Source organism: Lygodium microphyllum, chromosome 23, assembly GCF_053477565.2.
Source record: "Lygodium microphyllum isolate KBCC chromosome 23, Lygodium_microphyllum_v1.1.10, whole genome shotgun sequence".
In the NCBI taxonomy this organism is placed as follows: Eukaryota; Viridiplantae; Streptophyta; class Polypodiopsida; order Schizaeales; family Lygodiaceae; genus Lygodium; species Lygodium microphyllum.
The window spans coordinates 95,485,236-95,501,749 of record NC_141157.1 but is presented as its reverse complement, the minus strand read 5'-3'; the positions used below and the strand labels follow the sequence as shown (position 1 = coordinate 95,501,749).

Sequence of the window (16,514 nt, the reverse complement as noted above, 5' to 3'; positions counted from 1 at the left end):
TACTGCTTGGCGAACTCCAAGTTTCAAGCATTCTTCCACCTTCTCTCCATATCGTGAGCACTCGTGCTCTTCCTTCGCAAAAGCTCTGACTGTTCGGACTGCACCGATTGTCTCCTGCTTAGCAGATTCCAAATTTTTAAAAGAAGATCAAGCTTGGGCATTAAACCCACTACAGCTGGTTGAAAACTTCAAGCATACCTCTGCAATGGAGGCGGCTGCAGCAGCTGCTGTTTGAGTTCTATTTGACAGCTCACGGAGGTAACGTCCAAATGCTCTCATGGCAATCGAGATAGCTGGAATGATTGCTAGTGCAAGTACTGGATTTCCCAATCATGTATTCATAACAGACAGGGTGCAGCATGTACCAATAAGTTTAAAAATCAACTGCAAAATACTGCACTTACAAATCTTTAATGTAACGGGTTTCTGTTTTAAGGTACAATAGTGCTGGTACAGAAGTACTTCAAATTCTGATAAAGTATATAACAGACATGCAAGTAGTGCAAGCTTGAATCACGTAGTGCAGCTAACAGACAAGGTGGAGAATGTACTGGTCAAAAATCATGTCTTTAAAAGACTGTACATACGGACCTTTAATTAATATATTTGTATCTTTATGTGTCCATGAAATTCAGTTTTACATGTGCTTTTTAAAAAATCCACCAGTGTCGAGTTGAAAACATTCCTATCATGAAGCATGACAGTCAAACATGCAAAAATATGAATCTAACCAGTTTACCTGTTGTATCAACAATGCACACCCATAGAAATCTTTGTTACCTATGTGCAGTTTCAAAGATTAATAGAACCTTCCGCCTATAGGTCCTCCTATCTGAACATTGCATCAACGAGTTGTCACATACTACGAGCTAACATGTTTTGCAAAAGTAAGGCACAATAGATCACCTATGTTCACATTTTACAGGTAGATCAGGAATTAGTTGTGCATTTGAGGGAGATCAACGATTGGCCATTTCTAGCAAATGGACTACCAAAGTTGGACTCCCACTTATCTATGTCGATCTTGGAACATCTAGAGACCAGTGGACAGACACAAATAATCAAACCTTGGAGAGTATGTGTCATCATATCACCCATTGCCAATCTGATGGGAAGCATTGTTTTCTACCCACTACACATTGAATTCATTAGATATCTGAGCTACTCGGTATAGCCTGTTCCCACCAGTGTACGGTTATGAACCAAAACCACCAACCAGGATAAATGGTATGGGTGGGATATCAATCCTTGCAATGGGAGCTTGGCCTAATATGTTCTTGGTCCCAAGCTCAAGGGTAAGCCCACATTGGTTCTACAGATAGGAGATGAATCTGATGGCCATCCCTCTGTTTCTCTATGATTCTTTGGCTTGTATCATGCTGTGTGTGCAGGTTGGGGATTATTTGCATGTTGTGGATGTGTAATTGCTGTCGACATGCTGTGAAATCAGCAATTATCACACACTGTCGTATGAGAACGGTACTAAAGGTATGTTTCTTCTTTGCTTTTGTGCAAGGAGTAACCAAACCATTATGGACCAATGCATGGAAAGAATATGTATCAAAGACTACTGACAGCAAATGGTTAAATTTACAAACAAAAGTCCAAAGGTGTAATGAGAACTTGCTACCATTAAAGTGATTCTAATTGGCTACTTCATGAGTAGAAGAGATTGGCTGAGGAACAATGCCTTTGTCATGTAAATGACCAGGTAGGTTACCAATTGTATTATCTATTGGTCAAACTCCCGTAACAAGGGACAAGCAAGACAATGAATCAAACGTGTGCTGATACCAATTTGGACTTTGGCATGGGGGTATTCTAGCTTGTCCAACCAAGGAAATGCCATACCCATCCTTGGGACAGCATGTATAGTAGCCTAATCAGCCTTGGCAGTACTAATTTTGAAAAAAAACCATGATCGATTTGTCAGATCCTCCTCAATCTCCACTGCATATCACCACGAGGGTCCTAGGATGCTAGAATTGCATGCATGAGCACATCCATTCTAGACCTCCTACTGCTGTATATGATCATGTCAATCTCACATCAGCAGTACTATGTATATCAGAGGTGACATATTCCACAATCACATCCCTATAGGTATACTGTGAAGCTCAATGGTTCACCCTCTAGGCAGATATATTAAAGATCATTAACTTGGTCTATTCAAGGTTCACAGTAAGAACTCTCGCCTCTACATTCCCTCAAGGTATACTATAATCAGCATAGATGAGTAATAGTAACAAGGGGCCTGCTAACAAAGCCCCCCCTCCCACTAAAAAAGGAAAGAAAAAACAAATCTAACTTCTAAGATCTCTCTTATACAAATCAAGGAAAGTCAAAGATAATGGGCAGGCCTTTTTTTCCCTGTAAAATGTGGCTGATTATATTACTCAAAAAAACTGATTACAACGGAGTACTCATGCTCAACAGACAAGCTGGAGCTGATGAAAGTCACAAATACATCATATATACAAGCCTCTCAAGGCGGTTTGGGGGGGATGGGAGTAAGAAGCCATGGAGGGGGGGTGTATCGCCATCTGGGGCTACCTGCCTGCAGGCATCACGAAGAATAGGTCCTGGCAGCCCCAAGTGCACATGAAATGACATCGGAGCTCCTGACGAGCCCTGGACTCACCCTGCACCTGATTCCATCGGCCTCGAAGGGAGTGGATGATGGAGGTCCAAAGCTCTGCTAAGGTCGCATGTACTGAAAGTCTCTCTCCGCCGAAAGTCACCTGACACTGCACCTTCCAAATATGCAACCAGTAAGACTCCCTATGATTTCCCATACCTCAGAGCGGTCTACTGTGGGCTCCAGTACCTGGCGGATAGGTAGAGCCTCTAAATCCACCACTACGCACGACCCTGCCTCGATAATGAATATCGTATCCTGCATCCCGGCCTCATATAGAAGGTGATGGCCCTGGCTGACCGCCTGCCAGAGAAAGCTCCCCAAGAGATACATCCAAGGTTGGGTGCTATGCGGCAAAGGATGCGGCATACTCCTCTCCACACGAGCTGTGCCACCTCACACAATCAAAGGCAATGCTTTGGGGTTTCCATAGACTGCTGCGTGCAACGCTTACAAACTCCCTCTTGCATCTGGGTAAGCCAGCTTCCCACCGCCAAGTCTCCATGTGCCACCAACCATAAAAAATACGATACCCTCCTCGGCCTCCAGCTGTCCCATAGGCGGTGCCAGAAGGTCCGTCGGAACGGCTCTGTGATGCTGTGCTCCGCCTAGTGCCTGCTACGTGACGGCGCCCAATCCATATCCTTCTGCATCAATACATGTCTGCCAATCCTGACGGTGTACTCCAGGAACCTCGGTGGCTTCTTGGCGACCACAGTGGCTGGCCAAAGCCACTCTCCCAGATCCCACTCCAGCTCATCAAGTGGCCTTCCTTTCCAAATCCAGAGACACCTCTCCCTGAGCTCCTGCCAAAAGACCAAAGGGTCCAGTCGCCATGTCTTCCCCTTAAGGCCAATCACCCGGATCCTCTTCCATGAAAGGATAGCTATCCCCTCATCCTGTTGCCCTCTGTCAAGAGCCAGATGCCCCCCCTCCTGCACTGTGAAAAAGGTCCCAAGTGGAGCGCCACCCACTCTTCCTGCCACCTATAGGGGGATGCCTGCTGGTGAAAACCTAGCGGCCCATACCTCCCCGGGCTCTATCAGCTCTCGTATCAGGGGAGCAAGCCACTCTTGAGGTATTGTTGCGTCTATCTCCCTTCTCCTCAGCTCCACTCCTCGTTGGCAGCCTGATACTTGCTGCAGCACCTCCTCATCCACCATCCTGTACACCTCCCGCCATGTCCTGATGGTACGAGCCGGGCCAGCCTCCCAACCAGCCCATTGGATGTGGGAGCGCTCGCCAATCTGTGCCCCTTCCCGGTCCCTGACCTGGGGTTCCAAATCATCGGCTGACGGTCTATCTCCTCCTAGAAGCCTAGAAGCTCTGGATTAGGGATAATGGGCAGGCCTTCTTCACCCTTATGGGAGTGCACCATTTCTAAGTCTAACTACAAAGTCATTATTCAACAAGATATCATCCCCGAAGTGAGCACACGAGGCACCCCTGTATTGTACAGCTTTCTCAGTTGTCAGGCCCATGGTGTAGTATTATTAAAGGCTGCAAAAATTCACAAAGCAACAAATAAATCCTGCAAATATGTGTATTTCCCTCCTCTATCATAGCTATGAATGCAAGGATATGATTAAGGGTCTCCTTGGCAGCTTCCAGCAAGGTGAGGCAGACAATAAACACACCTAATCCTAGAAGCATGGTGGTAGGCTACACCAAGACATTGGACCATCAGTTTCCCATGTGCATGCATGAAGTGTAGCCACAAACCAAGGAACCAACAATCCTCTACAAAGCAGGGGTGCAGCAACAAAGAGGGTGACACAGCTGAAAAGAAGTAAACAGGAGAGGAGCAGAGGACAGGAGGGGAAAGCTATAGCTAGGGGAGAATGAGAGAAGAAGCAGCAAGGAGGGAGAAGGAGAAAACAAGGATGAATGAGGGAAGAGAAGGAAGACAAAGGCTGGAAGAAAAGAGAAGAGCTAGAGGCAGGAGGCAGAGATGAAGGGCGGCAGTGACAGGCAACACCCTGTAAGAAGCAGCAGTGCTACAAGGGAAGAGGGAGAGGTGACTGCCAGACGACGAAGGGGGGAAAGGACAAAGGGGAGGGGAGGTATGAGCTGCACATAGAGTGAGTGGCAGACAGGTCAAGGTAGAGGGAGGGAAACACAGCAACAGCATGACAATGATAGTAATCAGATAATCGAAAAACATACTCTTACAGAAATACTGCATAGCGTGTGAAACAAAACCTTTAATATAGGTGTATTTTAGTTTACTTCATATGAGACCTAGAACCTAATTTTAGAAGAAAAACAACAGCATGAATTTGAAATGCATATAGGTCTTCCCATGCAAAAAAACCATGGAAGTAACAAACTAAAATGCATAGCAGCTACAAAAACTCGTTACCCACATGTTAGTTGCCATGACGTGTGAAACATAAAAATAATGCCCATACACGCAGTTCCAAAACTTTGCATGGCATCTGATAACTTTACAGTAGCAGCATTCTTGATAATTTGTGTGTCTTCGGACAGCCGACTTAGCAACTCCCCCGTCCTTGTCACATCAAAGAATGCAATTTCCTAGTTCAATGGATTTTGTATGACATGAGAGCCAAATAAAGAATAATTTACACATTTCAAAAAACAGGACTGTTGGTATAACATATTTACCTGACTGATAAGATGCCTGAACAAATTTCTCCTCAGCCTTGCTACAACTCGTTCACTTGCAGCAGTAAATAGATATGCTCTGATAGTTGTAGCAATAGCCCTGAAACGAGTATCAAAAATAGCTGTTAGTATTATCGAGGAACGATTAACTTGTCAGATAATCTGCATGTTTTCAATATTTGCAATGCAACAAGGAAGCACAACTGAAGCAGGACGAGCACTAAAGCATCACATCAGATCATCATGCCAGGCTCTATCAGGATATGACAAAGGAGCACAACATGCTAAATCTAGGCTTTTCTCAAATCAATAAGATCTCTTAAGATTGTTTCATACAATAACCAGCTGCAGTAAATAAATGTGGGTCGTTTTGCAACCCATATGCATTGACTAATCTCAAATTAGCATATTCCCCGTAAAGCCTTTTTACGCCTACTGGCAAAAAAATCTATGATCAAAAGATCTACCTTTACAGGGATAACTCAAAAGATTGCACTGTTTCATGCGAAATCATATTAAACTACTTGATCATTTGTCTTGATGTGCTCTTTTTAAATATAGGCATTTCCTGCAGTTCTTTTCCATGCAAAACCTTTCGGGCTTTTTGCTGACGATTAAGTGAAGTCCCTCCTAAAAAATGCTTAATAAAACTGGATTGCAACTAAGGTGCCACTACTTGTAATTTGCAAATGGTATGTGTACAATTTCTGGCATCTACTCTTTGACTCTGATTAAGTAAACTCTGTGGGTCCAAAATAATTCTAAGCAAATCTAAGTAAACTCTGCAGTTCCAAAAGTATTCTAAGCAAAACATGTTCAAGAGAGTATAATCGTGCACTTCCAAATCCTGAAAGGACTTGAATGAGGCATGGGCTGCCTAAAATGACATGTGCATGCTCAGGGGTGCAACCTATATCTGCCAATTGCTATGGTAGTTCCCATCTACAGAAAGGGTGCTTTTCCATCTAAAGTGCTCGATATTGTGCACTTTCAATCTACATAGGGGGCAGATTTCTCAACAAACTTGCCTCAGACCATGTGACAAGCGCATTGTACATGCCAACAAACAACCTTGTCTTCCCTATAATTTTGCCATTGAAGTGTTGCAGTCACTGAAACTCTTAACGAAAAATAAATTTAACCAAACTGAACAGCAGACGATTTGAACAAGCACCTCATAAATCTCAGGGAAATAAAACGGCATAAAACTTTCAAAGACATGCATGCACATATACACACAGCACATTACCCAACTACAATTATGAGGAAAATCTCCAACAAGGTGTTGTTAACTGCTTGCAAAGCCTTCGCTTGCCCTTCCTTTGTGAATGTTTGGCCATTGACAATGTCTATAACTTTGCCTGCATATTTTGGCTGTGTACACAAAGTATTCAGTCCACCTTCATTACATCTAATGTTAAATGTAGACTATCAGTATACTACATCATACAAACTGTAAGTTTAAACAAAGACTCCAGGTTCCTTACCAGTAAAATTTTAGACAAGGCTGAGAAGCAAAGCGCAAAAGTAGCAATAGCCAGCATCCCAGCCTCAGGATAAGCCTGTTTTTTCATACAGCTATTTTTAGACAAGGCAAAAAGTAAAGTGCAGAAGCAGCAATAGCCAGTATCAAGCCTCAGAATAAGCCTGTTTTCCACAATAACTTTTAAAATGGGATAAGCTAGAGAAGCTTTGCATCATAGGGCACATCACTTACTAGCTTCAATATACGAAAAAATCCAACAGTGCGCCCCTGGAAAACAGTACAAAATAGTCTTTAATGCCCTTTCTTGCAAGTACACCCCTTCATAATTGCAACTACAATAGCTACAAAAGTTGTTCCTTTAATATAGAAGTATGCTATCACAAAGCTCTCCTAGCTTTGACAGCACAAGATTCTTGTGGACATTTTGACTCTTGAAGTAAGCTCAAACAGTTCCTCATACCACCACTAAGTACCTTAGCAACATCGCCACACTCCAGATCTGCCAAGAACTTGTTGTCAATTTTCTGTGTGCTATTTGATGAGTCCACTCCCTGGATAGCCAAGGAAAACAATGAATGTAGGTTTTGTGTCAGAAGAAAGAGGAGGCCGAAGGTAGAAACACTGAACAGGGGTGAGAAAAGTTTCAGAGGTATACTAAGGGCAGCAAAAAACTAGTGCTCAGCCAGATCGTTGGTTGAAAGAACAGTAGACAGACTGCAAAAGTGTGCAGCCTTTACTGTCAATGCATTAAACACAAAATGCAATGCCACTCCCAATTTTTTCATGCAAAGAAATCAAACTGCAAATAAATCAATCGATCTCTCATATTAGATAGGACTAGACATGTCATAAAACAGACACAAACACAATTGTGAACAATAAACTTTATATTGCTTTCTCAGTCACACGCTGAATACAGTGAACAGTGAATACACCCTGACTACTGTTTGTACTGAAAGGCAGTTGTTGATACTCTGAAATGCACTGTGACTGAAATCCAGATGCTGATACTCACTATAGGTATGATGCAATGTACCTATAGTGAGTACATGGAGAGCAGGAAAGGACATGACCAAAACAAGAACAGCATGTCCTAGAGACCCTAAACATTAGAATATGGGAACTGCAGCGGGAACATGCACTTAATGCAGGCTATTTTGAGGATACCTACAAGGGCAAAGGCACTCTTTTTATGCAGAGGCATCCATGCGCAGGGAGCCATCTTCCAATAATACATGGCTATAGATGGGAATCCATCTTACAACCATAGCCACTGACTACAAGAGGTACTAGATGATATGCAGGAGCAGTTCTATTATTCTATGACAAGCTAATGGGTATAGTACATGCAGTGCAACAGGATGCAGAGCTTAATACATGTGGATCAAACTGCACTAGTCTTGCATAGAAACATGTTTCTTACAAGTAGGAAACTTACAAAACATTTTGTACTTACAAAAGCTTTTTTTTGCTGCTTTCTTTTTTAAATAGCATTGAACCTTAGTTTGGAACTCTTACATGTTTGAGCTTATATAGTAGGGTTGTGCACATTCTAGATTTGCAAGTAGTTACCTGTCATTTAAATGTTTAATTGATGATGGCAGATGGCTTGATGATGACTCATGATTCGTTGATTAGTCACGAGTGACAATCATGATTCCCTTACATGATACTCCCAATGTTTTTGGATTCTAATTTAGAAATCATGTTTCTTAAGTTCAAATTTGGGTTCTAAGTTCTCATGAAAGTTGTACATAGCTTAAAGGTTTATCATGATCTGTTCAGTATTTACAAAACCATAACTGACAATAGAATATTCCAAAACATTGATCAACTAACAAGGGTTTTTGTGGAAACTAAACTACAGCTATCTTTTCTAGCAACTAACTAAATGGCTTGGCAAAAGGCCTTATTATCATTTATTTGCTAGCATTATGGGACGCTAGCTCTTGGGACGTGGTTGTGATCCATTGTGTTGCTAGCTTCCAAGCTCGTGTGATAGTACACAATGGAAATGAAAGTGACCATGAAGTGAATAGAGGAGAAGATTGAAAGAAACACAAGACAGAGAAAGAACAAACTATTCAAAAGACTAAATGGTACAAGGCTGCAATAGTTAGAGCCTAGTGTCAGTGTGGGCATATGAGAGTACACAATAGAGGAGATACACAAACATAGAGAGAGAAGGGAAAAGAGAGATTGAAAATAATGCAAAGAATGGAAGAAATAGACTACACTGATGTCACGAGGATGTGAAATATAATGTCTTGCTTAGCATTTGATTAAAAGTTAATTAAATGTACAAAGGTGACTTGCACATGTAAGGTGAAAGTTAATTATTTGATCATGTGGGACCTATGACCTTGAGATATCAATTGATGTCAAAGGCAAAAGTTGTAATAAGTTATGCATAACAGGTACTCAGTGGTACCAGTGTCAGATTTTAGTCACTAATGTCAATAGTGACATTAGAGACTAGGCATTAATTAATTAATTAATGTTAGTCTAAGGACACAAGGATACTTGGGAGACATATTGGCCTAGCTAATTTAATTAGTGTGGCTGGTAAAGGCATTAATCAATTAATTAATGTTGATCTAAGGATCAATAGCTACTCAAGGATACTTGGGAGACGAATTGGCCTAGCCAATTTGATTATTGGTTGTTGAAAAAAAATATTGATACTAAAATAATTATTAAACTAATTTCTAAAATTACTATTCTAAAGATTAATTTAATAAGTTGAATAATACTAAAAATTGGATTAAAAGGCTACCACTTGGCAAAACTTGCCCATGCAAGTGGGAAAAACGTTTTTGAGACTAAGGGAGAGAGAGAGAGAGAGAGAGAGGGTCATTCCAACCTAGAGAGAGAGAGAGAGCAATGCCATTGTTGTTGCAACAGTTGATAAGCCATTTCTAGCTAACAAGAAACCCTCTAGGTGTTGGTGACATACCCAGAAAAGACTGCAATAGTAGGTGATAGCAGTTTGAGAACTGTTTTAGCCAAGCAACATCATATCAAGGGTGTTTCATCAATGGAGAGAGCTTTCATGGCTGTCTAGATAGAGCAACAACTGATTTTTTCCATTTACTTGTGATGGAAGTCTGAATTCTTTATCTCTTCAATATTCTCTTTCATCTTCCAACCTATTCTCATCCTCAACAATTTCCAACAAAATCAGCCATTAGAGATGGAGATTTTAACTAATTTCTCATGTAAACCCTGATTTATAGTAGAAATTAGGATTTGACATCTGCCTCGAGATGCGTGCTAAGAATTGAGAGACTAGGACTTGAATTCCAATAACCAAGACAAAAGAATTTCACAGACATTCAAGATGCCACCCAGCCAATATCAAATTTGGAGCTAAATTTATCTTGCAAGGAGCAAGGTGAAGGCCAATCCCTAGCTATCTCATCCTCCTCTTTCGAGCTAAAACTATAAGGTTTCTCAAAGTTAGGATGGCTACCGAGCAACATCTTGACCCTATAGTCTAATGTACAGGCCATGAGATGACACACATCTGCCAGGTAATTTGGACAAAAAGACATCAGCATACTCGTGTAGAATCGGATCCAAATATATACTCATGTTTGAATTCACATTAACATTATTATTAAAAGAAATTGAATTACATTGCAAATCAAATGATTGAACATTTTCAATGAAACAAATATAAGTAGCAATATGTGAATTAAAAAAACATCTACTAAATTCCAAAGTTGATATCATATGTACATTAGTTTGTGTGATCCTGAAGGGTAAACAACCTTGATCACATGATAATGACTATCAAGTTCAAAAGGCAATACATGAGTTTTATGGTCAATGTACAAAGAGTAATATTTATAAAGAAACCATGGCAATAGTATGAGATTGATATTGTCAAGGCTTGTCATTCAGAAGTCCTAAACCTCATGATACTACTAGATCGAAAGATCCAAGCTCAACACCATTTGATCCCGGTGATCCATTATAGGGCCCTTTGCATAACAGACACAATATGCTCGATTAGCGGGTACCGTGTGGAATTGCAATTTCTACACCAACCAAGACGAAAGGAAATTGTGAGTAGAACCATTATTGAATAAAACTGTAACTTCTTGGCCATCAACACACCCAATGACCTTAAACGATCATGTGGGCCAAATAAAGTTTTATTTATGGAACAATCATTGCAACTACTCACATTAACAAAACAATCTTCCGATAAAAATTCAAAAGAAATATCTAGAGCCTCTATAGTATTTACTAAAGCCTTTAAAGTAGACTTTGCCTTCTAATTGTGAGAACACTCTCTATCACCACAAAAGTGCCCCATCTGATGAAAGGCAAAGCAACGACCCTTTGAGCGACCCTCACTACGAGGTACTTTGTGCTTAGCATTCTTTTTCTTGCACAACTCTGAAGGTGACTGATAATGAATTGATACTAGGGTAGAAGGTTTCTTTGGCTTGAAGGTAAAGATAGCTCGATGGGAACCACTCATTGATTGGCTACCCCTACTTACACCCAAAGTATTATCAAAATTTTTAGCGTACCTGTAGACGTCATCTAGTGAATGTAATGAATTGTGCAGCACCTCATTCTAGTAGTCCGACAAAAATCAGAAAAGACAACACATGTAAATCAACGCCCAAGGATCATCCAAAGCTTTTGATTTGTAAAGAAGATCTTGAATTCTTGTCAATATGCTTGTGAGGTCTTCTTTACCATGTTGAGCTCAAACAATTTAAAAGCGTTTTCAATCCGATCATTAGTTACGAAACGTTTCCAAAAAACGGATTGAAAATCTACCCATGTTTTTAGCTTGGGACATGGCCGCACACACCGAGCATACACCTTCCCCTGTAACATGATTCGTATTTGTCAAATAAGCTAAGCGTCATCAAACTAATACAAATCAAAATAAGTCATCTATTTGGCCAACCATAAGTTGATGTTCGTCTCATTATATTCCTTGTTTTGGAATTGAAGAGGCAACATTCTCATGACTAGGGGAACAAATGAAAAATGGAGAGTGTATATCTCACATAGTTGTGGAAAACTTTGGAACAAGAACAAAAACAGGAATGGAGACAAGAACGGGAACATGAATTTTCAAAGGGGGTGAAACGGAAATGGGAATTCCACAACATCAAGGGAGACAAGGGTTATAGGATATCCTAGTTAATAACGTTTAAAAACTTATACTTTAAAAACTTTAATTTATCATATGCAAGAACTTACGGATATAAGTTAAAAGATGTTAATGAGACTATAAGATGGAAGAAGTTATTAGAGAGAGAGAGAGAGAGAGAGAGAGATCAGATTCTTTTACGAAAAAAAAGAGAGAGATCAGATTCTTTGTTGGTCGTGATTTATGGTCATAAGTGCCGGTCTTGATTGACAAACTGTAGTTGGAACCAAATCATAGCTACGACCCTTACTTTAGTTGTTTGTTTTTAATATTCACATGTAGAAGAATCACAACTTTGCTTTTATGAAAGGTCATGATTGAAAGGGTGGATCCCTTTTTCCTTGTAAACAGTTGTGATTGAAATGGCTGATCCAATTTTACTTGATCAATACTCAAAACAACACATTTGTGACCTAAAATAGATTATATTTTCTTAAAAGGGCACAAACTTTCAATTTTTTACCATAAGAGTTGCATCCAATTCCATGCAGACTTTTTATGTTCCGAAACGTTTTGGGTCTAGCTTGAAACACCACATGGTGCCGTTTCAGGATTATGAATGTTTCGGTCTAAGAAATGCGTTTCAAGAATTTTGACCCTATTTCAGGGTTTCGCCTCTTTCTAAGTGTCATTTCAGGCCATTTTGTGTTAACTATGGTATCTTAGTCAATTGCCATTGCATATCTTTGATTTGAGCTTGGAGAATTGCCATGAGAGACAAATCCCCATCAAAATTTGTAAAAGAAGATCCTTTGAGATGTTACCGGTGCGTGTGTCTAGGTTTTGGAGAAGCTGAAAAGTCGTCCCCTATGTGTTGGGGTTTAATAGGAACATATGTATCAAAAGGAGATGCCCCGTGAGAAGCCATGGTGGTAAAAGCGAAGGAATAGACCGAGAGGAAATAAAAAGATTCAGAGAAGAAGATTAACACAAACGTGGAAGTAAGTGGAGATCACAGTCGATAGAGAGACATAGTGCAGATGGGCGCACGACTGTAAATAGAGTGCATTTAATGCACATATACTCAGTCCCTTTTTTTTTCTTTTTCGAGGAACAAACAACTTATTTACTTCAAAGGTTTGGGAGAATCAAAAGAAAGGAGATGAACAAAAATATGCTGTCTAAATCTTTCCCCTCATTCATAATACCTAAATAACATGTTTAGATGCCATGTGGACTGCCCTTCTTCACCTTTGACCACTTGAGAAGAGAACACGAGAGAATGAAAACATGAGAGGCAGCAATCATGCCACGCAACAGTCTGCGCTCAACAATCATGTGATGCAGCCAAATCCTAGCACAACTGAATCATCTTCTCCTTTGCGGCTTGTCTCCATTGCCACGCTAGCCTTGGGTGGCACCTAAGTCTATCCAATAGTTACGGATCCTTCCTTTCATCTCTCTCTCTCTCTCTCTCTCTCTCCCCCCACATGAGATTGTACCATTAGAAACTTAGATTTCTATGTTTTACACATAGCCTTAGTTCCCTTATTTGTTTTGTGCTACATATTTTGCTCAAACAATTGAACCATCATACACATGATTGTAACTCTTGGTCTCATAGGTCATTTTGGCCTTTTGCAAACATCAATATATCATTTCATTTCTCTCTCCTCTTGACATGGAGTTTCTCTCTCCCTGACATTAGAGTTTGCTTCTCTCTTTGAGAACAAAAGTTTTTCTCTCTCTTCGACATTAAATTGTTTGATGTACTCAAACTTGACATTGAATCAAAATCAATAACAATAGTATGATAAAAATTAATAGTAACATCAACACAAACATTAAATGTTGAAATTAAATTAATATTTAATGTTAAATCATCATTAAAATTAATGATAAAATTAACATCAAATGTTAAATTAATTATTGAGAGCGAATTCTGATACCCCTACAGGTTGAGGTTTCGTTTCAGCTACTACTAATGGTGGTCTGCCATAGCCTTGGAGTGACAACTCCCTGCGCTCCATTATCAATATTATTGAAAACCCCCATGCATATGCATCATCCCAACACAAAAAGCCCAAGCACAAGTACCAGAAAAGAAACATACCTTGTCATACCCACCACCCACAACACGAGCCCTCCATGCACACCCCTCCCACTACCAATGTCCCATACCACCCCAAATAGGGTAAAAGCATACCTATCAAGCGTGAACCACCACGTTTCCATGAGTGAAAGTGGTTTCGTACATGCCATTGGATCTTGTGCCAGATTGCAAGTTGATGCTCTGATACCAATGAGATGTCCCCCTAGGATCCAACCTACACATAAGGCATGACACAAGCCACATTTATGAATATAAGAGATTGGACATCAAACTCACCTCCCAAACATAGAGCCGAATGGGCTCACCCTCCACCCTAGGAGCTAGCAGCACTCCCAAGTTTTGACCACATCCCAAGGATTGGCGTTTCAATCCACACTATCCCAATGTACAAATGTGTTGGCCAACGGGCAAAGAGTCCAAGAGTAGTGATCACACAATGAATGTGTATAATAGGGCCTTAAGTCCTATAAATAGAACTCCATTGTCCTAATCCCAAAGTGTTCTTAGTGCATCCGTACTAAGTTCATAACCACTGTGACCAGTGCTACTACTGCTCATTTGGATGTCCAAGGATGTAATAGAGACCATTGATTAAACAAACCTAATAGATCTAGATATCTAGACTTTGGGACATCAATATCTATCCCACTCAAGTGGAAGAAGAGAAATTGTTGGTGATGTCCTCTCTAAGAAACAACACATGAATGATTCCCACTCTCGCCTCTATCAACACCTCGTAGTAGGAAGAAGACGGCACATGCACCACTGCTTACTTTATATGACATGACTAGAAAGAGAGAAGTTGAATGCCCACATTCGCTTGTTCCTCTCTCTCTCTCTCTCCACCATTGGGGTGAAGCAGGGATGCCCCCCTCTATCTGACATTATTTGGCCTATACATTGATGGGATTGCTGATTACATTTCACATGAAGGAGATAGACGAGCTCCACTAGCTGGCACTTGGATACCTCTCCTATTGTATGTAGATGACACTGTATTGATAGCTGACTCTCCAGAGGGTCTATAGAGACACTTGGATGCATTACACTCCTATACTTTGGACAGTGGGCTTTCAGTGAACCTTGGTAAAACCAAGGTAATGGTATTTAATACTACACCACGGTGGGTCAAGAGATCGGCACCTAAATTCACATATGGATCTGAGGAGCTGGAGTATGTTGATTCTTATACATACCTAGGAGTCTTATTCACAGGCCCCACCTTTTCTATGCGAGAGGCAGCAGACACTAGACTGACTTGCGGATACACAGCACTAGGTGGTTTGGAGAGGATGTGCTCACAAGTGTAATTCCAAGAACCCCGCACCAAGCTATGACTCTTCGATACACTGATCACGTCCACACTACTTTATGGAGTACAGATATGGGGGCCCAGTCTTGACCACCATAGCACATCAAAGCGCACTTATGACGAATGGAGGTTGATGGAGAAACCCCTAGTGTCCATGATATCCAGGATGATCAAATGTAAGGCCTCAGTGCCACATGAGATCATCAGAGCCGAGCTAGCAGCTACACCGATTGTGGTAGAGGCCCTCACCCAATCGGTCACATACATACATAGCCTATGGGACTTACCCACACATAAGTATGCACGGTTGGCCCTTGAGTCCTCCAGGCAACTTGCCAGAGAGGGTGATACTTCATGTTGGTATGCACAGATGTCGGCCTAGTTTGAGCTGCATGGCTTTAGCATGGACAAGTTACCCCCCTTCCAGTACTCCCTTGATGCATCATCTCTTGATCTGAGCAGGTTAGAGATTCGCAAGATCATCAGAATGGATCTTACCCAGTTGGATATCAAACGGACATGGTTGATGCTAGGGCAGGAGCTAGGGACAAAGATGGCTTTCTACCGCGAGCATTTCCTTCATACTATAGATGATGGATTTATTGCTCACCTGAGATACATGGACACCCACCTTTCCCATGGGATCAGATGTACTATTGGCCAGTTGCACACCTCCTCACATCAACTAGAGATTGAGACTGGTGTTGTGCTAAGAATTGCTCTTAGCCACTTAAACAGTCCCAAAACATGCTTATTTTAAGCTTATTTTAGCCAAACCCTAAAACGGGGAGCAGATCGAGAGAGTTAAGTGGGAGAGGATCTAGAACCCTAATTTTCTATAAATTGGCAGCCAACCCTCCACTCTTCCCTAATCTCGTTTTTGCAGGTTACAGGTGTTATCAGCTTGCTGCCCACACCCCATTTGTGGAGGACATCTCAGCCCTTGCTGTCCATCACTGTTCCCTACAGTCTGGTGCCTGTTTCTAGCCCTCCACACGCTGATTGCTGCTGTTTCTGCCTGGCGACTGACTACTGATCATCTGCACTGCTGTTGTACACCCTGCCACGTCAGCAAATTGCTGCGTTTGCAGGCCCCAGCTGCCGCCCTGACAGTTTTCTCTCTCCTGCTGCAGTCGCTGTAGTTTTCCTCTCTTTTGTAGGTTGTCATGCTTGCGTTTTTAGTATTTCTCTCTCTTGCAAGCTGTCCTACTTGAG

General features: G+C 41.2%; 1 protein-coding gene across 1 annotated transcript in view; it reads right to left on the bottom strand.

Moving 5' to 3' along the window:
- Positions 1–16,514, bottom strand: part of ABCB27 (transporter associated with antigen processing protein 2) — a 37,101-nt gene that overhangs the window by 9,719 nt on the left and 10,868 nt on the right. The window contains exons 2-9 of the mRNA XM_087664876.1: positions 7,226–7,303; positions 6,984–7,019; positions 6,754–6,828; positions 6,516–6,640; positions 5,267–5,366; positions 5,005–5,176; positions 199–317; positions 4–114 (exon numbers count right to left, since the gene is read on the bottom strand). Coding sequence (XP_087521002.1) covers positions 4–114; positions 199–317; positions 5,005–5,176; positions 5,267–5,366; positions 6,516–6,640; positions 6,754–6,828; positions 6,984–7,019; positions 7,226–7,303 — 816 coding nt within the window. The remainder of the gene's footprint in view (positions 1–3; positions 115–198; positions 318–5,004; positions 5,177–5,266; positions 5,367–6,515; positions 6,641–6,753; positions 6,829–6,983; positions 7,020–7,225; positions 7,304–16,514) is intronic.